Genomic DNA, 21,964 nt, shown 5'->3' on the forward strand with positions numbered 1-21,964 from the left:
GATGCTGAATTAATTGCCAAGCGAGGCGAGGAAGTCAAAGACAAAAGCAGGGCAGACATAGAGAGGGAGAAATTGAGCGCGAGGTTAGCAGAGGTGATGGGCAGATGGACAGGAAAAAGGTGGAGTAGAGCACTCCAGCACGCTCGAGGGCAAAGCAATAAACGGGCCGCAGTTAAAAACCAATACCTGCTTATTAACTTCCCCACTCTCCTGGCTTGTAAAAAGCCGGCGGAACAATGTTTGTATTGGCGCTCTTCCCCTCCCCGCGCTCGCTCTAACCTCTCCTTTCCAAAACCAAGGCCCTAACAGGCACTTCTCTTCCTCCCTTCGCTCCCTTTGCTTGCTCGCTCTATCGCTCCTTCCAAAAAAAAAAAAAAAAAATCCAAGGCCCTAACAGGGAGAGATGCAATCGGCGTGAAAAAGCTGGATCTGGATCGCCGCCAAATTGGAGAAAAAGGGCACCGGTGGTGTTGGCAGCAGGCGACTGGCAGCCATGTTGGTTTGGGGCAGAGGCAGTTGAAAGGCTGCCATTTTTTTCATAAAAACAAAAGGATGGAGGAGGGAAGAGGCGGTGGTTTATGTGATGAATCTCTCCCTGTACGGTGCTCAGAGAAGTGATGACGGGGATGAGAGCGAACGATGGCGTAGGGAGGGAGGGAAAAAAAACAAAAAAAACAACAACAGCAACAGCACAGCTTGTTGCCGCTCTGCCAGCCAGCCTCCCCTCATCTCTCCATCTCCTCCCATCACTCCCCAGCTCCAGATTTGTCAGCGATCTGACAGCGCGTGTGCACCAAATGTATGTATATGTGATTTTTATGCATGCAGGAAGTGTGCATAGCTACTCGACGTCAGCTCCAGACCTGTCTGTCATACTTCAAGGATGGAGTAACGTTTTCCACAACACACGCCGGTCACAACAGGAACCAATTGTTTTTTAAGTTTTTTTTTTTTTTTTTTTACATTTAATGGGAAAAAGAAAAAAAGCACATATTTTTGCGGGGTTTTTTTGTCCATGGAGCAGATTGGTGCCTTCACACAACCACATGTTATTGTGTCTCCTGCTGGAAGAAGACACTGATCACTGTAGTTTCCAGTGAACAAGGTCATCTTGTGATGAGTGCAGCTCAGAAAAGCTTTCGATTACAGGAGAATCTGGGGAAGTAAACAAGCTGTCATTACTGCTATGGCATCTAAGTCTGCTCACTGAGAGGAGCTCACTGTTGTTCAGCTTTTTTTGCTTTTTTTTTCAAGGAAACACATCTTTTGTTCCCCTCAGTCACATCCAGGCTGGCTGTTGACCTGTTTCCACCGCTCTGGCAAAGCTAAGCTAACTGGCTATTGGTGGCAGTGATATGTATTCTTATCTCGCAACATGACAAACCTTTTTCCCCTTCAAATAATGAACATTCATCAGAAATATGTCATCCAGACATCTGAAAAACTTGATTTTGTTCAGTTTTTCTAGCTTATTCTATGTAAAATATTGTTTTTTCTAATGTTCAGAATGCCCCTGCTTGTCATTAGCCTACTTATCAGTAAAGTTAAAGAAGATACGGCCATGGTCTTCTTTACCCTTTGGTTTTCACATATAAATATTATTCAATGTGTGAGACGTGTTGTGTTATATCTGGCCAGTCGTTTCCCCGTTTCCAGTCCTTGTGCTAAGCTAAGTGAAACTAAGCTAACTGGCTAACGGGGGTAGCTTCACTAGCTGCTGCAACATACCCAAACCAAATGGAAACATACTGGTTTATTCTGAGCTCAAAGCAAAGATGAGAAACTGGTCTAAATTTATTGAAAAATATTAAGTGCAGCTGATTTTTAAAATAGAAGTTTTAATAAAAAAGAAAAGAAAGAAAACCAACAGAAAGAACAAGTTGAACGAGTCATGAACAGAAAAATATGTGACTATGTTTTGTATCAACACAGAAAGTTTCCACCCCCCCCAAAAAAAGATCCACTTTTACAATTTCCTATAATTAGGATTTTTATTAAATGTTGTATTTCACATGATGACACAGCAATAAGTAATTATAGGAGCTGGTCTGTGTCTGCTCAGTAACAGCAGCAACAGCACAAATCAGCAGGTGGATTCATCCATAGAAAGTATAAAAAAGAAAAACAACAAAAAAAACAAAATTTATTCTTGATTTTTTTTTCTTTCTTCAATAGAAAACAAAAATAATGAGTCATCTGTGTGTGTGTGTGTATGTGACACACACTCGCAGTCGTCTCTTTCTTCTGTGAAGACGACGAGTGAGGGAAGAACAACAGCTTTCACTGAAGTCGCTTCTAATGACCCGCTAATGAAGCTCCGGGGGGGTGGAGACAGAGTGTGTGTGTGCGCGTGTATTTGTGTGTGTGTGTGTGTCTGCAGCTCTAATAGCACTAGTGAGGTCTACATTCACACACACACACAAACAAAACTCATCTATCGTGGAAAAACATGGCCTGTACCCCCGGAGCGATGTAAAGCCATAAGACCCAAACCCCCGCTGCACGGACTGATCCACACCCCTGCAGGACTCTTTAACACACACACACAGACACACACAGACACACACAGACACACACTTATGGTCGAGCATATGCCTCTGCACAGTCAGAGTTTATTGCATTACTTTTTTTTTTTTAATTTCTCCTCCCTGATCCACTCCACCCTCCATGCTAACTCATCACACACACAAACACACGCTGTGCTGCACACACACACACACACACACACACACACACACACAGAAGCACACACACGCCGGCAACAACACGCGGGGCGAGTTAAAGCCTGTCAGACAAGGTTGTTTGAGATTTTCCACTAAATTGAACTCTTTCATTAGTGGCTGACAGATGTCTAAATGCCCGGTGTCTCACCCCCCTCCACTCACCCACCCACCCCCCGCTTTCTCAACCTCCCCTCCTTCCCCTCTTCCTCCTTCCTCCTCCTCCTCCTCCTCCTCCTCCCGATGCCTGCCACTCGGGCCCCGGTAGAGATGCACCGATCCGATACCCGGATACCCGAATACCCGGATATCGGCTCCGATATTGACTAATTAGCTGGATCGGATATCGGATGAATGAGGCCGATCCAGTCATTCCTTCTTTATTAATATCATACACAGCAATACAGTTACAGTGATCTAGTGTTAGTTATTTCTTTTTGCTGCTAATGTACACTTTGTTATTTGTTAATAAATAATATTACGTACATTTATATCTGCCTTTAACAAGGCTAAATGTTTATGTCAAGCCTGATGCCTTCACTCACATGGCGAGATATACGGTTCATTCATTCATTCAACAGTAGTATCAGATCGTGTCGGGTATCGGCCGATACACTCACCCCAGGATCGGAAAAAACTGGATCGGTGCATCTCTAGGCCCGGGGCCGATGTTCCCTGTCTGAAACTGCTGGGTGAATGGGATGGAAAGATGGAAGGATGAAGTGAGTGAGGGAGGGAGGGAGGGAGGGAGGGAGGGGTGAGAGCTAATCTAGGACGTGTCCTCTGGAGCGCCCTCCAGCTCCGAGAAGTTCACTCCTTTTTATCCTCTTGTTTTTTTTTTCTTTCTTTCTTTTCTCCTCTCTCCATCCATCCATCCATCCATTCCCTCCCTCCCTGCCTCCCCTCTTTCTCTTTCTCTTTCTCTCGCTCCCTTTCGTCCTGTTGAATCTCTCCCTCTCCCGCTCTTTCTCCTTAAGAAGAAGAAAAGGATGAAAAGCTCTTTGATTCGCAGTTTTTTTTTCTTTTCTCAAGGATATTTCATTCTGACACAGTGAGGGCGGAGGGGAGGGGAGGGAAGAAAGATGGAGGGTGGAGGGATGGAGGGGTGCTGTGGGTGGTGGAGGAGGAGAGCAGAGGAGAGGAGAGGGTGGGGTGTCGGCTTCAGACGCGATCAGCCGAGCCCCGTCCTCCACGTGGGCGGATCAGAGCGTTTGTCGAGCGCCAAGTTCGATAAGAAGCGTGGGGCTCATTAAAAGCTACCGTCGCACTGAGACCACACACACACACACTCACACACACACACACACACACACACAGGTCCCCACCTCCCTTACCTTTCGGCTGGCGAGATAATTAGTGACGCTCCGCTGCCAGAATACAGGCGCAAGGTTGTGTGTGCGTGTGTGTTCGTGCAACCAAAGGCACATCAAAGGCCTCCTCATCAAAGTAAGTGTGATCTCCAGTCGGGTTAAGGTTTAAAAGCAGCAATTTATAATCCAAAGACATAAGTCATTTAATCGGCCATTTATTATTTCAAGTCGGTGGACAGAGCTGCAGATAGAGGCGCAGACTGTAAGTGATAATGCGTATTATCATTTTAAATGATGTGAGAAATCGTTATTCTTTCATGCAAAAAAGCCCCTGTGGTCTGGAGACTCTGACTGTTCCAGCCGTTTGAAGGGAACTTGTGTTGCTCGCTGGAGAAATGACGGACCGCACCACGACTACAACCACCGCCGCTGCCGCTGCTCCTCTCCCGCCGCAGGCCCCCCCTTTGTGTTTTTACCGTGACCCGGGAGAAAATACATTTTAATGTGACAGATGGTCCTCGTCGTATTTGAAAGTAAAATCTCACCTGATATTTGAAATCAAAAGTGGCACATTTAAGAGTTGCATGGCTCCAAAATGTCTTAACTATGATTTTTCTTTAGTTTCACGAATGTTCAATTTATATAGCCTTTAGTTTACGAGGATTAACTCTTCAATCACCGCTTATTTCTTCTTAATTTTCCATCATAAACAGGCTAACATACAAGGCAAGGCAAGGCAATTTTATTTGTATAGCCCGTTTTTACAAACAGTTTGTCTCAAAAGGCTTTACATGGCATCATAACAACATCCTCTGCCCCTAGACTCTCACATCGACTGAGGAAAAACTCCATGGAAAACCCTTTTAACAGGGAAAAATCGGACATTATGCAAAATATGAACCAGAATTTACAGATGTCCCCTGAACACCTTGCATGCAGACTCAGTAGATTTAACAGATGCTTTACATGCAATCCGTCCATCAACACTGCAAATGACATGCAGACGTCCCCTCAAACAGCTCACATGCAGACTTGGAAGAGGCTGCAATTCACAAATGCCCCCTAAACGCCTCACGTGCAGACTCTTAGGTACGAATAAGGAGGAACACAGGTTGTAAAAACAAGTCTCTCCAGTTTTACCAAACCCGTCTGTTATCGTTCATCATTAGACTTTGTTTGTCAGTCTGGATCCATCTGGTTCCTGAGTCGTTGTGACTGACTTGTCATTCGACTGTCATAAGAAAATATCTTCCTTTAAAGCTTCAGTTCAGCTGCTTCTATCTGACAGGCACAAGGAATCTGTTGTCCTGCCAGATGTGTGCGTCTAAATCACCGACTGTCCTCCCCGCTCACTATTTATGTCTCCAGGTCGACGGCGATGACTTGCACAGACTTAAAAACTACTTTGTAGGAATGTTTCTTTTATAAGTTTTCCATAAAAACACGTCTGCGGTGGTTCGGCCGCCTGTCCGGCTGATTGTTTGGCGATAAGATAACATCAGCAGCCCAGTCAGTGTAATCAAAGTAAATCCATATAAACGGGCCGGCTCTCTCGGTCCGCCTCCTTTATCAGCCGGCTGATACCTGAAGGAGAGTGAGTCTTCACAAGCCACAAGTTGCTTGTTAGCGAGGGGAGGAGAGCGCTGCTTCATGTCCACAGGCCTGTCAGTCAGCGCCTGTTGTTTGTTCAGGTGCCGGAGTCCATTTCACATATCGCTGCTCCATCACAATGGCTCTAAAGAAGCAGACGGAGGCCCGGCTGAGATGAGGCAGCTCCCATCGACTGATAGTAGACCAGCTGATTTGTTGCTACTCTTGAAAACCTGACCACCACCGCCGACACCGCCTCAGGAAGAACTGTGGAAGTTTAGTCGTAGGTGGTGCGAGCCGAGGAACCGGGAGCCCCCTGGTAAAAAAAAAAAAAAAACGGCGGAAATGTGTCAGCGTTAGGATATTGAATTTCTCGTGTACTAAGTCGTGTGTCATCAAACATTCATGTGTTATAGCCTGGAGGATATTATGCAACAAGCTGAAAGGTTAGACCTCGGACAAGTGGTTTAAAAGGCTGAGAGGAGACAGCTGATCAGGAGGCAGCGATTAGAGCAGCAGGCACTGATGTTTTAAATATGTGTGTCCTCATCTTTAAATCCTGATCCTGCTCGGCTCCCCCACAGATCATTTAAGTCCAGAAAAACAACAGGAGCTCATTCATTGCAAACACACCACACGCACACATACACATAATACACACACACACACCCAGTCCCACAGTGGTGTCATTACAGAGGCTCGTTATCGAAATCAATTCAATTAAAGGCTGTAATTGCTATAGTGAAACCCAAATGCTATCGCAACCAGACAAACCTCATCGATGCACCGAGTCTATGTATGAGCGCACATCTGTGTGAGTCTGTGTGGTTATTTAAAGAAAGAAATATTAATCGCTTGTTTCAAATTAACTCACCTAACCCCTATTTTCTCTCTGAGTTGGTGGCAGCGTTTAAGCATATTGATTCATGGAGGGATGGAGGGATGGAGGGAGGTGGGCTGTAAATGCAGACTAACTATGTTAAACACTTAGAGTAGTTAGTGTGGAGACGCGACGCAGCATAGCTAATGCCAAATCCCTCAATCATTCTGCTCACACACACTCACACACGCGCGTACGTGTGCGTGCGTGCGTGTGCGCTGGGTTAATTGTTTACCGAGCTAAATGAAGTGGGGATAATGTCGGCTAACTGTGCGCTAAGCACTGCTAAGACGAGGGATATTGTAAAGGACAATTTGATTTATAGTGGTTTGTTTGCCGAACGCAGACAGAGAGTCGGAGTCACATTTTATCTGTATCAAGGTGTTGATGTGAGGAGGCGAGGATGGAGGTGTGTGTGTGTGTGTCGAGTTTGTTTGTTTTAAAAATTATTATGCATCAAGCTGTTTCAAAAAACAAAAAACACACACACTGTTACAGTATACATGACATGTTTGTGTGACATGTGCAGCTTCTCTTCTGTTTAATTCAGATGGAAAACAGATTTTAAAGAGGAACTAAGCAGGATTTCTCCCGTGGCTCTGCTACATTTTTACCTTCATTAAAAAGCCCCGGAGTAATTGTGATAGTCATGACATGACTTGTGACTTGTTAGTACCCGGCCGCCGCCCCGGTGTCCCAGCTCTCGTCTCACACCGCAACACAAACGCGCTCTGTAACGCGTCGTAATATCGTATATGTTATGTAACATTTTCCACCGCTCCATTTATTGATTTTTCACTGGCTTCGTTGTAAACAAATGCACATGGGCAAGAGGAGCGTAACTAACCAAAACAGCAGAAAAGCCACTGGACTTGCATAGTTCCCCTTTAAGAGAGTCAGAATCAAGGGAAATGGAAATGATCATGACTCACAAGTAAATAAATGCACAATATAGTATAAAGGGATACAGTGCACATAAGAAGTGAAGTGGTGAAATGTTGTTTCCTCAAAGTGTTTGCCTCAAAGTCTCAAATCTGCTCACACTTGTTTTTCCATTATAGTTACACTATTATATCAAACTTGTAGATAATATTTCTTAGATTGTTCCATGTCTTGGTTGTATTTTTTAATAAGATTTGAAGAAAAACCAGAAACACAACCAAATCAAATTCACAGCCTCCTGGAAAATGCAGGTGAAGTGTGTTTTGTGTTATCGGTGATGATCACCGTCTGGAGGTCACGGGTTTGCTATAACGCCCCCGTGGGTGTGTGTGTATGTGTGTGTGTATGTGTGTGTGTGTGTGTGTGTGCATGCGACACACTTGGACGTGTAGTGTGTGTGTGTGCGTGTGTGTGCGTGCGGTGGGTCGTACGGTCTCGGTCACCGATATTGAATCCCGACTGTGAGGGCCATCTGTCTGACTTTGACCCAGCAGCTCACCGTCACACCTTCAGAGAGGAGGGAGGAGCAAGAGTGTGTGGCCGCCGTCTGTGTGTGTGTGTGTGTGTGTACGTACAAATGTGTGTGTGTGTGTGTGTGTGTGTGTACAAGTGTGTTTGTGTGTGTGTGAGTGAGAGAGCACGGGGTTTGGTACCATACAGTATGTGCACTCCCCAGTTTTTGGCACACACACTCTGGTCATATGAACTTGGCTGTTGCCTTTGAAGGTGCCAACTGCTGGCTAAGGGCGCACACACACATACACTGACACCAACACACACACACACACACACACACACACACACTCGTATTCCTCAACACACACTGCTTCTATTCCCAGCATGAGCCTCAAGTTAGTCCTCTGGCTCCCGGACAAGTCGACCTCTGGCCTTTTAAGCACCGGTGCATTCCTGGAAGACGTCAGCAGGCGACAGGGGATAGCGTTAACCCAGGAGCAGCAGTTAACATTTAGGAAGTGTATAGGGTTTCCTGCACTCGCTGCACCGGCAGGGGCTGTTTAACGCCGGCGAGCCGATGGCCGGGTGCAGCGAGAGGTTAGCACATAGACCGCCTGAATGCCGACCACGTCGCCGGGAGCCTCTGTACATGATGAGGATATAAAGATAAAAAAGGGGGCGGCCGGTGGGTGACATTTCATCAGCTAGTCCGACAGATAGACACCTCGCCTCAGCCAGGAAGGGGAGGCTGAGGTGGTGGTGGGGGGGGGTTAGGTGATTAAAGTGACTGCCCCATAACTGGAGGGTCGTAAAAAATCCATCCTGGCTGCCCCGCTGCACTCCGATCCCTCCGGTGTAATCTGGACCTTCTGCTTTTGCTCATCCGTAAATATCTTCCAGCGATTGGATGAGCTAATTTTACATAGCTGCAAATTTGCCCTGTCATGCTCGCACACAAATTAAAAGCTCAATTACCGAGTATACTGTTGCATTAATGGTGGATAAAAATGGAGTGTTTTAGCTTCCTGTTTCAATTCAGCACATGTACCTGTATCATTCAGTTTCCTGATATTTTAGTTTTTGTTTTATTAGCAAGCAAGCACAGCTGCTCAATCCTCCAAACAGACAACGTTAGCAACTTAGCAACTAGCCATTAAACAAAATTGAACATTTTGCATCTTAAAGACACAGATATGTTTCTGAAGAGACAGTAGAGATCAAAATCAATGAGTAAATGTCTGACAAATGATATTCAGCGATGGACAACGCCTGTAGCATAAGCAAGCTAACACATTAGCTACACAGCAAATTTATAAGCATAAAAAATAATGTCATGTTTGTGTGTTTGTTAGCTTGTTGTATAATTTCTCCACATCACTTGTGGTCAAACTAACAAATAATGTAGTTTTGAAGTAGTTAAAAGTTGAAATACAACCAAGCTAATTCAATGGCGCATCTGTGGATGTCGGGTCATTTATCCCAGACAATCAATTTGGATTTAATGTCATCTGGGATTTTGGACACAGTCAATCTCTTATTAAAATAAAAAAAGGCTGAAAATACCAGTCTGTTTTCACAGCATTAGCAGCGCATGCACAGGTGGTACAGTTTACATCAGGCTCTGATAATGTGTGCGAGAGGCTAAAACTCACGGGATATTAGAGAAATAAGGAGTAAGTGAATGAAATTGATGTTTCGTTTAGGGGCGAGCAATGCTGTTAAATATGTAAATTAAGTGGCAATCACAATGTAATGATGAAGAGGCGCCACCGAGTGAGTGAGGAGGAGGAGGATGATGAGGAGGAGGAGAAGGAGGAGGTCCACTCCAAACTTTGAAGAAGTTACACTAAATGACAATAAAATGAACCAAGCTGAACCCGAATGCAAAAGAAAGAAAGAAAGAAAGAAATCAACAGGTTGAATTTAATTTAGCTACAAAACAAACCAATAATCACCGCTGATCCGGCAGCAGCTGCTGGAGAGCTGCGACTCCAGATCACTTTTACAGCAGGTTAATAAATATAACAGATTGCTTTGCAGCGATTGTGGAGCAGCTAAGAGGAGTTGTTATTCTCAGCAGTGTCGTTCTTAAACAGTAACAACATGGTGGCTCGGCTCAGCGGCTCATTATTAGCCGTGGTGCGAGTGGTGACTTTCAGTCTGCGGCATTAATATGTAAATTAAATGTTAATCGATTTTCAAAAGGTGTGCATTTATCATGTGTTTTACAGCGGCGGCCCAGCGTGACTCAGTCAATCAGAACTGAACTATGCAGTTTGTAATAAGGCAATTCAGGTCCTCCAAAAATGATTAAAAAACAAATGGTGACACTTTACTTGGAGTGCACTGCAGATGTATTACCAGCAAGATAACAAGCCCCCTCTAAGCACCAGCACAACTTTTTTTTTTCTTTTTTTACGACACGACAACAATCGAACGTCAGGAAATTAAACTTTTTGTCATCAAGTGTTACAGCTGCCTCGTAAAGTGTTCCGCTTTTTTCTTTGTATTCATATTTTTCGAAATCATGTTCTCATCATTTATTATCATGACGAGGAGGACCACTCCAGTTAAAGATGGAGCAAAGAAAACAGACTCAAATCTGAGAATAGAAGAGGAGGAGGAGGAGGAACTGATTGTCATGCAGGATGCAAACAGGAAGTAGACGCCGCAGACGGCCGACTAGACAGATACATTAGTGCAGCTAAATGCCAGCGCTGCACACATGTACACGCTTTACGTGAGTTACGTTTTTTTTTCATATATTCTCAGTGCTTTTTTATGAGCCTGAGCACGGCGAGGACTTAGTAGTTTTGCCGGGGCCCCCCCCCACCCCACATCCACCCCTTCTCCGCCCCCCTGCTGAGCGCATAATGAATGGCAGACTGCGGCTGTGGGCCTGCCAGGCAAGAAGAAACAGCGCTGTGGAATTGTGGGGTAGCGGAGGAGAGTCTTGCTTTGTGGGTCTCGGCGGGAGCTCGCTCAGATCAAACATGTCGACAGCGCTGCCGCCCGCCGGGCATTCTCCGAGACAGACCTGAGGAGGAGGAGACGCCTGAAAGCCAGACAGAGATTTTTTGTACCTGAGTGTATGTGTGTTTATGTGTGTGCTGTTTATGTTTGTATACCTGTGTGTGTACGTGTGTGTGTGTGGATGGCAGCTTTTGGCAGTGTTTTTCAAGAGTGAATGTGAATGACGGCAGCATGGCGGCTGCTGTCGTAGCTTTTGTTTTGGTGTGTTTTTTTTTGTTTTTTTGTGTTTTTGCCTTTGGAGGACAGACTTTGAAATGTGGATTAACAAGAACAGACTTGATGTGACTTCCAGGTTTTTTTTTTGCTTTGACACGACTTTCCTCCTTTTGATGTGGCTTCATCCCACACCACACACACACACACACACACACACACTGTCACACCTCCTCCTCAGTGTCCCTGCATCTGTCCTTGTGTTAGTGATACTGTGGTGAGAGACGGCAGCCCGAAGGCTTTCCTACATGTCTGTCCACCGTCTCTATAACCCTCTTCCCTCCTTCTGTCTCTCTTACACCTTTATTCCTCCCTCTCTGATCCTTTGTCTTTCTGCCTTGTCTCTGTTATTCTCTTCTCCGTCTCCTTGTCCGCATAAACCCTCCTTTATGTCCTTTTTCTTGTCTTGCATGCAGACATTTGCAGCTGCTGCAAACTACAATCCACCTATCCATTTTTGTGTCTTTCTTTCTTTTGTTATTCCTTTCATTTTTCCTACATTTACACGTCAAATCTTTCGGCGAGCAACTTAAATTTCCTTGTTTCTTTCCTGCGACTCAAATGCATCACACACCACAAGTCAAAATGTCCAAACTTCCTTCAATCGTTCCCTGATTTCGCGTCCGTCCATCATGAAATCCCACTGATTTTTGACTTTTTTTGTCACGGTGCACCCTGATTGGCCGGTTGAAAAGCTGCAGTTTTAGTTATGTTTTTTTTTTTTTTTTTTTTTTTAAAGCTCCTGTTCTTGTTTGTCAGATTTTGATGGAGGCAGTTAGAGGATCAGCCTGTGCACTGTGCACTGCCTCATTCTCCCAGTCTTTGTTTCTTCTTGCTCCACCGTTGACTGCCCCCATCAGGCACAATTGGGAACTAATCAACGGACAGACAGGATGTGTGGAAGTGTGTGTGTGCTTGTCTGTGTCTGTGTGTGTGCGTGTGTCTGTGTGTGTCTGGGAGAAGACAAAAAAAAAAAAAAAAAAAAAAGCGCAGAGCGAGGATGATAAGGAAGAGAGCAAGAGGGAGAGAGTTGGGATAAAGGTGTGTGATAGAATTGGAAGATCAAAGCCTTCTGTCACAGCGTGACTGAGCCCAGGGGCGTTATGGGTAAGACAGGGCACATACACACACGTACGGACACACACACACACACTCTAGCGCGCACACACACACTCATGGCTGGTATTTGACTCTGAGTGTGATTGATACTGGGCTAGATTTGGAGAATCACTGTCATTCGTCTCTCTGCAGATCAAACAGCCACATAATCTCCCATAAAGGAAAGAGAGATGGAGGGAATAAAAAAAGGGACAGAGGAGGAAAGATTGAAGGAGGTGGAGAGAGAGTGTGTATGTGTGTGTGTGTGTGTGGGGGGGGGGAGGAGAGAGAGGAGAGAGAGAGAGCGAGCGGGGGACAAAGCCTTCTCATCTGTGAAGTGTTTTCTTGTTTTCCATAAAAGAAGACCCACCACCACCTTAAAACACATCCATCATTCAGCTCCATTAAACTGCCTCTTGGGCACATCAGAGAGGAACGCCACATCTGAAGAGACACAAAAGTGTAAACGTGAACATTAGACCCCCGTTTTACACCTGGAACAAACGCCACAACGCGATCTGTATCTGCACATCTGATCTCTGAGCAGAGAGGGAGGATGAAAGATGTAGTAGGCTACACAACAATTCACATCTTAGTCTTTTAATGAAGTAAAAACAGTCCACACAGCTGAGAGTTAGCTCCGCCTCCTCCTGCACAGTCACCTGCACTCATATACTTCATATATGTGAAATTATATAGTTTATCACAGGTGTAAATGCACAATGTGATCAGGTAGGCTATCATTATTCAGATGCACAAATCTTCCCTGCCACATACCAATACACTGTACAATAACAGCTAAAACTCATAACATACAGTCACTATGTTTTTACGCACTCTGTTCACTGCACCTTACATTTGATTTTGCACTACAATACTGCTTATTTTTTATATGGCATTTATACGGCATTTTATATTAGGATCGATCGATCTATCTATCTATCTATCTATCTATCTATCTATCTATTAGGGATGCAACGGTTCTCGGTAAAATACCGAACCGTTCGGTACGGCCTGCACGGTGCAATACGCTCTTGGACCGCGGTATTTCAGATTCAGCTTCCATCAGCTCTTCCTGCTTTACAGGCAGCTGTGCCGTGTATGTGTGTGCCTGGCCGTTTAAGGCGAAAGCCCGCCCCCGCGAGTCGATGTCCAATCACTGTTGAGCCTCCACACACTCACAGTGACTCCCCCCCTGCAACTGAAAGTGCAGCAGCCATAGACTGGCAGCAGCTCAGCCTCACACGCAGAAGAGGGGGAAAAAAAAACAAAAAAACAAACAGGCGGCAGCATGAGCGGTCGCTGATCGCAATCGCGGGGAAAATTAATTAGTTATTAGCGCGATTTAGCACATTTAGCTTTTATTAGAGTTCCAGCAGGACTCTGTCCATGCACACTGCATGTGTGTGGTCGCGTATCCGCGTGCCCGCGTGCCCGCGCGCGATAGAGAGACCGAGGTCGAGCAGGAGTTGACTGACAGAGATGAGAGGTGGTGAAAGGCTGTTTAAAAAAAACACAATAGACTAACTCCTTCTTTCCCAGTGAGAGACTGTGGCTGCAGCATAGTGACGGCAATATAGCGCGATCTCTGTTTGAAAGTGGCTTCAGAGTGTTCACCTACTGAAAGACTAAAGGAGTGTGCAGAGGGAGGAGCTAGGGGCTGTTCACAGACAGTTCAGGTGTGTGTGTGTGTGTGTGTGTGAGAGTGAGATAGAGAGAGAGGAGAGCTGTATTAGAAATATTATAAATTATAAACATTATTTTGGGAGAAAAAAAAAGTTCTCTGCACAAAACACATACCGAAACCGTACCGAGAACCGTGGCCAAAAACCGAGGTACATATCGTACCGTGGGCTACCTGTACCGTTGCACCCCTACTATCTATCTATCTATCTATCTATCTATCTATCTATCTATCTATCTATCTATCTATCTATCTATCTATCTATATGATGGTTAAATCCACATAAACCCCATGAACACAGAGCTAAAGCTAACTAAAGTAGCATAAAAAAGAAACAAAACTAACATTTGGCATTTATACGTCATTTTATATTAGGATAGATCTATCTATCTATCTATCTATCTATCTATCTATCTATCTATCTATCTATCTATCTATCTATCTCTATGATGGTTAAATCCACATAAACCCCATGAACACAGAGTTAAAGCTAACTAAAGTAGCATAAAAAAGAAACAAAACTAACACCTCTGCACATGTTTAGTGAATGATCGTACAGGTGTGGTGAATTTTGGGGAGGATAACCGTTGTATACTTTAATATCCTGGTGTTTTATTCTCTGTTTACATGGAACTGTGTAGTTAATTCATTCTTTCACCAGCTGCTCTTGGAGAAGCTACACAGCAGCAGCCTGTCTTTGTTTTATTTTGCACTGTCCCCGTCTAAATGAAATATACATCACATTATATAATATCACTTAGAGACTTTAAGCTAAGACCGTTCTTCTTTGTCTTGGATTTTCTTCTTTTTTCTTCTGTTCATCAGTTTTTTCCTCATTGTTGCTCTTGGTCTCCTTTTTTTCTTTTATTATTTCCCCTTCTTTATTCTTTCTCACACTCCTCTTCTGTTGTTTTTTACTAATTAACAACCACCACCACCTTCTGGACCCGAAGTGCATTTGTTCAGGTTTTAACCCAGATGTGTTGTGTAGCTATGAAAACCAAAACATTTCTGAAAGTGTGTGTGTTTGTGGGTGCTGCTGCTGGTGAATCAGACTGTATCTGGATATGAGAGCGACACTGAGACATGAAACACATGCAGTCTGTGTCTGTGAGTGTGTTTAATGTGTTTTGTCCTTCTTCCTCTTTGTCTCCACAGATGCACCACCCTATTCAAATGAAACCTGCAGACAGTGAGAAATCTAACGGTGAGTGGTCCCACACACACACACACACACACACACAGAGACAATCTCACACACACATGCATCAATAGCTTTCTTGAATTTGCTTGGTAATAGCTATCTCACCCATGTGTTTGCTCGCCGCCTGACTGGCAGACAGGACGGGGAACCGGGGGGGGGGAGAGATTGAGCGAGAGACATAGGGAGCGACAGAGAAAGAGAACGATGGCGGGGAAGGAAATGCTGATATATATAAATATATTTTATACGTGTGATGAATTATTAAGGCGCTTCAGAAGGAGGTCAGAGAAAGTTGAATCGTTTTGGCCTGGTGGTGAACCAGCCGCTCTCCCCTGTGGCTGATGCGCGCTCATACAAACATGCTACAGTGTACACACACACACATTGAATGCATCTATCTCACACACACACAGTCTCATAAGCACTGTCACACACTCTGTCCTCATATCACCCCATTTCCAAACTACATATTGCAGATCCAGGTCTGAATTGATTTCCTATAGCGAGCCTCTCGCTCCATTCCTTCTCATTCTAATGAGGAAGCTGTTGGACGGTGGATATCACAGGAAGCGTTTAGAGGATGGAGCCGCTGTTTCTCATACTGTCAACAAACCCCTACGCAAAGGAGCTGCAGCCTCCAGCGCTTTGGTTGGTTGAAGACATAAATCTTTAAAATATATATATATACAGTATATATATAATAAAGTAAAGAGTTTCCTTGTTAAAGACAGCAGAGTGATCCGGCGCGCTGCAGCAAAAGCAAACGTGACTTAAATGTTACTGGTGTGAGTGTGTGTGAACGTGACGCATGTGCAGAGCGTCTGATTTGAGAGCTTTAAGAGTTTTAAGAGCATGAAACAAAGTTGTAAGTGCAGTTTTTAAAGGGTGGTTCAACATTTTGGCAAATTGGCCCATTGCCATAATCCCTATAGTCATAGCAGTAGGTTTGTTACCTTTAATTGTCGGTGCAAGCTGTTTTTAGAACGGCGGAGCAGAGCCGCGAGCTGCTCAGATGGGATTTCTTGGTTTCCCCCATCAAACTCATCAAATACACAATCCAACAACTCCAAAACACTCTGGTGGACAAGTTGTGACCTGCACATTCACCACGCTATTGTTTTAGAGGTAAATTCATGCAAAACCGCTGATGCACGTTGCCTTCAGAGACAATTTTTCCGCAAGCGGTCTCTGAATTTACCTCCAAGACAACTCCAAGGTCACAACTTGTCCCCCAGAGCGTTTTGGAGTTGTTGGATTGTGTATTTGATGAGTTTGATGATGGAAACCAAGAAATCCCATCAGCCTCCGTAGCGTAGCTCTGAGCAGCTCGCGGCTCTGCTCCGCCGTTCTAAAAGCAGCTTGCACCGACTATTAAAAGTAACAAACCTACTGTTTTAACTATAGGGATTATGGCAATGGGCCAGTTTGTCAAAATGTTGAACTATCCCTTTAAATGATGGGAAACTTCAGGTTTGGCTCTTGTGACATCCAGATCTGTACTTTCAGATCCAGATCCCCGGCCTCACTGGCTGGGTTGAGAGGAGAAAGAAAACTAGTATTGATAGTGAGAGCTGTTGTTGTGTCAGATCTGGGTCCTGCTGCAGCTCCAGGATCAGATATCAGGACAGACACTCGGAGGAAATGTTGATTTCCCACAACATGTTTTGTCCTTTCTCACTCGTCCCTCGTCGTCAGCCAGACTGTGAAATGACAGATGTCTTAAAAGTCGACTCACCTGTTGAGGTTAAATATTCTGTCTTAAAAGTCGACTCACCTGTTGATGTTAAATATTCTGTCTTTATTCCAACTTCACAGAGGGTCAAGTCCTCTGTTAGAATGATTTTTTTTTTTAAGTACAAGGTAAAAAAGGAACAAATCAAACAGACATATGAATATAATAAGTTTAAATTATGACAGAAATCAAATAAAAAAAGGTACAGATAGGTTCGAGACACAGAATCTAAAATGTCCAAGAGGAAGCAGCCGATTAGTTTTCAAACTGCTTCGTCATGATTTCCAGGCCGACGGTGCAAAGGAAGTAAAACAAAGTTATTCCAACTAAGTAACAACCAACATGGATGTGAGACATTAAGACACTTTAATGATCAGATACAAATCAATTTATAAATCACTGGTGAATACGAGATAGAGGGAGGACCACCCATGTAGTCCTCGCTGCAGCTGCCCTAGTTCGATTCCACCGGGCAGCCCTTTGCTGCGTGTGATTCGTCCTCTTTATGTCTCCACATTTCCTGTCTCTCTCCATAAAAGGCATAAAAAACCCAATAAAATACTGAAGATCTGCTGACATGAACTCTGTGTTTCAGCTTCTCCTCCTGTTAATTCCCTCTCTGCTGATTTGCCTTCATGCTCCCACTCAAAAAGAAATTTAAATTTATGTGCTTTCATTTTTTTTATTGGTGGGGGGAGTTCAGAAAATTTCAAATCACATTAAAAAAAGAAAAGAAAAAAAAAAGAAATCTCACAATTACCCATTGTTCCAGGAACAAATTTTCTGGTTACTCTGGATAATTGAGTGTGGACAAATATTTTATTTATTTCTCAATGAAAGTTGTCATTGTCGTTGCCGCTCGTGTCTGTCGGCGGCTGATATCAGGAAAAATTTAAGCAAAAAAATAAAACTGAAATTATTTGCATGACTAAGTGAGAAAATGTGTGTTTTTGCAATTTGGGTGTAGTGACCCTTAACGCAGAGTAATTGAGCAGAATATGAAAATGGATACTATAAAAACCATGATTGGATGAACTGGAGATTTAAACCTGGGGGGGAAAAGTTGAGTTGTTGTTTTTTTTTTAAGGTGTTTTTCTGACACCTGCAGGAAACCGGTGTGTTTTGCACAAAGGACGGAGAGGCATCGTGTCTCCGTCCACAGGGAAGTGTCAGACAGAGGAGGAATCCTTATAAAAGCACATCATCATCATCATCATCATCATCACCATCATCCGCTCCACTGAAATACGACTTTATGAGACATAACCGGCGGGGTAACGACGGTGGAGCTTAATAAAGCACAGCACAGAATGGTGAAATATAGAGTAGAGCATACGTAACGCATCCATCCACTTAATGGTAACGACCTTTAATAAAGCCGGTGTTGGAAGTGGCTGTAACAGTGACGGATGGCTGGAGTCGCCGTGGAGATGAAAGAGAGGAGGAGAAGTACAGTGGAGCAGAGAGATAACATTATTGGTCAATTTTTTTTTTGTCTTGGTTAATGTGTTGAAACTCAGCTTGAAGCCAATTCTGGTTCAGTTCCTCCCAGAATGCAAAGCTGGACTCCCGATCATCCCGCAGCCGCCTCCATTGCCGCAGCTTTATGAGTCTTATCGCCACGGCGCTGCGTCCGAAAACACAGAAACAGTCAATTGTAACGATATCTCCTCTTCCTTTTCTTTTCTATCGACACAGACTAAATTAATTACATTGCTGTTCGACTTGTGGTAATCTTCCTCTGGAGTGATGCGCACACACGCGCCACAAACACACTTGTGTACAAAGGAGTTAAAGCTTTTTGAAACAACACTTATCTTGGCAGCGTATCCCGACGGTTTGTTATTTATTTATTTTTTTTTGAACACACAAACAATTCAAACAGCAAAATAAACAAGTGCGCTATTGATTTCCCAGAGTGCAACAGACCGCTTATCTCTTTCGCCTCGCGGTAAGAGCTGACAGTTTCCTCATTAAAAATGAATTGGATTAGCATTACATTGAATGTGGTGGAAGCACATAAACACACACACACACACACACACACACACACACACACACACACACACATATTGTTTCTGATTTCGCTCTCAGCTTAATTCACTCTTAACCTCACACACACACACACACACACGCAGAGAGTGAAATTTTCTCACCGTTACCTGCAGCCGCCTGCCGTTCCTCGAGATTGCACCTGAGAGGGAGGGATTGTGTCATCGAAGGGAGAGAGTGAGGGACCCGTTGGGGGGGGAGGAGGGGCAGAAGGGGAGGAGAGGAGGAGGAAGGGAGGGAGGAGAGGGAGGAAGAGGGTGAGGGTGAGGGAGGACAAGCTGGAGAGTCTCAGCGAGCAGTCGGCGTTGAAGTGATAATGAGACATTGATCAGAGCTTCGCAGATGGCATGATGAAATACATGAACTCTGTCTGTCTTCACCCCCCTCCTCCCCTCCTCCCTCCCCCACTCCCCTCCCCTACCTCACCCCCCACCCACCGTCTCTTCTCCTTCTCTCCCTCCGTCTTTGACCGTTTGTTTTTTCGATTGTTGTGTTTTGTTCTGTCTCGTTCCATTTCTCTCTTTCTCTGTTTCATCTTCTCTCCTTTCCCGTGCTCTTTGTTTTATGTTCTCTCTTTCTCTTTGTTCTCCTCCTCCTCCTCCTCCTCCTCCTCCTCCTCCTTCTCCACCGTTCTGACGTTTATTATTAGCGTTGTTGTATGGTTTTAGAAACATCAAGAGTCCAGCGCTCCGACCAAATAAAACCAGTGTTAGAGGAAAAGTTCAAGAACCAGGAATTATGTTTTGTTGTTTGTTTTCTTGCAGAGAGATAAACGATGCCGCTGTGGTAAATACGAGGCTATCGCTTGTTTGTTTGGCTCAGATTTGCACAAAAAACATCAAAATTTTGCACATTTTTGAGAAAAAAACACAAATTTGCATGAAAAAAACACAAAACTCACATATTTACAAGAAAATAACTCAAAAATGAATGAGAAGAAATAGTTTTTTTCTACCAAGGAAGGAAACATTTAGCAACTGTTTCCAGAATCACGTGTTCCCTCTCTGAAAAAACATGTAAAAAACAAATTTTAAACTTCTTTTCGTCTAATTTTCTGAGTTTCTTATGAATTCTTGATTTTAAATACTGAAATGTTTCCCCACATGTTTTATCTTCTTCTTGTTCTTTTTCCTGCAGCGGTGGAAGACAGGAAGTTGTTTATCGGCATGGTGTCGAAGAAGTGCAACGAGAACGACATCCGGGTCATGTTCTCCGCGTTCGGACAGATCGAGGAGTGCCGGATCCTCCGAGGGCCCGACGGTCTCAGCAGAGGTGGGTGGCCGCTCCGACTCCCCTCTCCTCCTCCCTCTTCCTCCCTCTCCTCCCTTCTTCCCTCCTTCCCTCCTCACTCGATGCTCCTCACCTGAATACGAAGCTGCAGCTTAAACGGCCTCGTTGTTCATCGTGTCGACTCGTCTCGTGACTCAAAAGTCAAAGTCTTGCAGGAGGAAGTGTCGGCTGGTCGACGGCAGGGTCTGAGCTTTAACCGTTTTATTATATTTACACTTCAACTGTATTTATCATTATTATTTATAAAATAAAATAAAAAACAGCAGCAAAACAGTTTAAAAACTCACTTTGAAAGAACATTATTTCAACCAGTTATTACTTTTGCCATTTATTGAGTTTTTTTTTACCTACATAGAAGTTTTTTTCCTGCATAATCAGCAGCTCATTTTGCTGCTTTCAAATGTTTTTCCCTCACTGTCTTTTCACTGGAAGTTTTTCATGAGCTGTCACTGTCGCAAGATGTTGTTTACTGTAAACTGGTGGTGATTAGTGTCTCTTGGCAGCAGCAAACACAAAAAATAAACTTTCAGGGATATAAAGTTAAGGTGACAGCTGGTTCTTCAACTTGTCTGCCTCCTTTCAAAAACCAGGAAATGATGAGGCTCAAATGAAGTGATTGACATTTGTCGTCTGTGACTGTGAAAATCAAACCTGCCTCTTTTTATCTGAAATAGTCTCTGAAGGTCGTGATCAGACGGTACAGAGACGATCAGGAAGAGGACGAAGGTCACCACAGGTTCACTAACAAGATCCTGAATTTGAATTAACGTCTGTCTCAGCTGATCCAATCACAATGCTCAGCTCTGAGTCGAGGTGTGAACGCGCCTCAGATGCATTCAGGGTCCATTGGAGAGCCAATAACTGACCACTCTACTTATGTCCTATTCCATTATGAGCCGAAAATACACTATTTCAAATTGATAAAACTTTATTTAAAGCCCCTGTACAGACTTTTCATTTAGTGTTGATTTTGGCGGCCCCTGTGGATGAAAGCAGCGGAATGAAGACTGCATTTCCCACTGTCATGAAGACGTTTGTCTGGCCGGCGTGTGTAGATTTGTTTTAGAAATGTCGGAAAGACATTCTTTTTTTTTTAGCAGCGTGATATATCTATTCGTATCGTTTCGTCAGTGGTCCGACCCAACCATGCCTTCCAGGGGTATAGAATTAGACTACTTAGAAATGGCGTATCTTCACACTGATGGGCTCATTTGCTGTTGTAGGTAACAGAGACACATCAGCAGAAACCAGAGACTTTTGCGTATCCAGTTAAAAGCTCCATACAGGGGCTTTAATTGTAGGAGGTATGCAGGGCATCAAGAGGAAGGACATAGATGTTTATTTGCATATGCAAAATCTGCCTCTTTAATCTGAAATATTCTCTGAAGGTCGTGATCAGACGGTACAGAGACGATCAGGAAGAGGACGAAGGTCACCACAGGTTCACTAACAAGATCCAGGTGTTAACATCTGTCTCAGCTGATCCAATCACAGTGCTCAGCTCTAAGTCGAGGTGTGAACGCACCTCAGATGCATTCAGGGTCCATTGGAGAGCCAATAACTGACCACTCTACTTACAGTATGTCCTGTTCCATTATGAACCAAAAATACTTCACTATTTCAAATGGATAAAACTTTATTTAATTGTAGGAGGTATGCAGGGCATCAATAGGAAGGACATAGATGTTTATTTGCATATGGAAAATCTGCCTCTTTTATCTGAAATAGTCTCTGAAGGTCGTGATCAGACGGTACAGACA

At 44.0% G+C, this 21,964-nt stretch overlaps 1 protein-coding gene across 50 annotated transcripts in view; it reads left to right on the forward strand.

Annotated features, from left to right (window-relative positions):
- celf2 (cugbp, Elav-like family member 2) overlaps positions 1 to 21,964 on the forward strand; it is a 229,144-nt gene that overhangs the window by 161,195 nt on the left and 45,985 nt on the right. For all 50 annotated transcript variants that reach the window (XR_015035066.1, XR_015035069.1, XR_015035067.1 and 47 more), the window contains 2 exons: positions 15,085 to 15,133; positions 20,052 to 20,186. Coding sequence is in view for 20 of the 50 variants with exons in the window: in XM_085769349.1 (XP_085625475.1) it covers positions 15,085 to 15,133; positions 20,052 to 20,186 (184 nt within the window). In the remaining 30 variants the exon portion in view is untranslated. The remainder of the gene's footprint in view (positions 1 to 15,084; positions 15,134 to 20,051; positions 20,187 to 21,964) is intronic.

Source organism: Trachurus japonicus, chromosome 23, assembly GCF_045865225.1.
Source record: "Trachurus japonicus isolate A0001 chromosome 23, Traja_1.0".
NCBI lineage: Eukaryota > Metazoa > Chordata > Actinopteri > Carangiformes > Carangidae > Trachurus > Trachurus japonicus.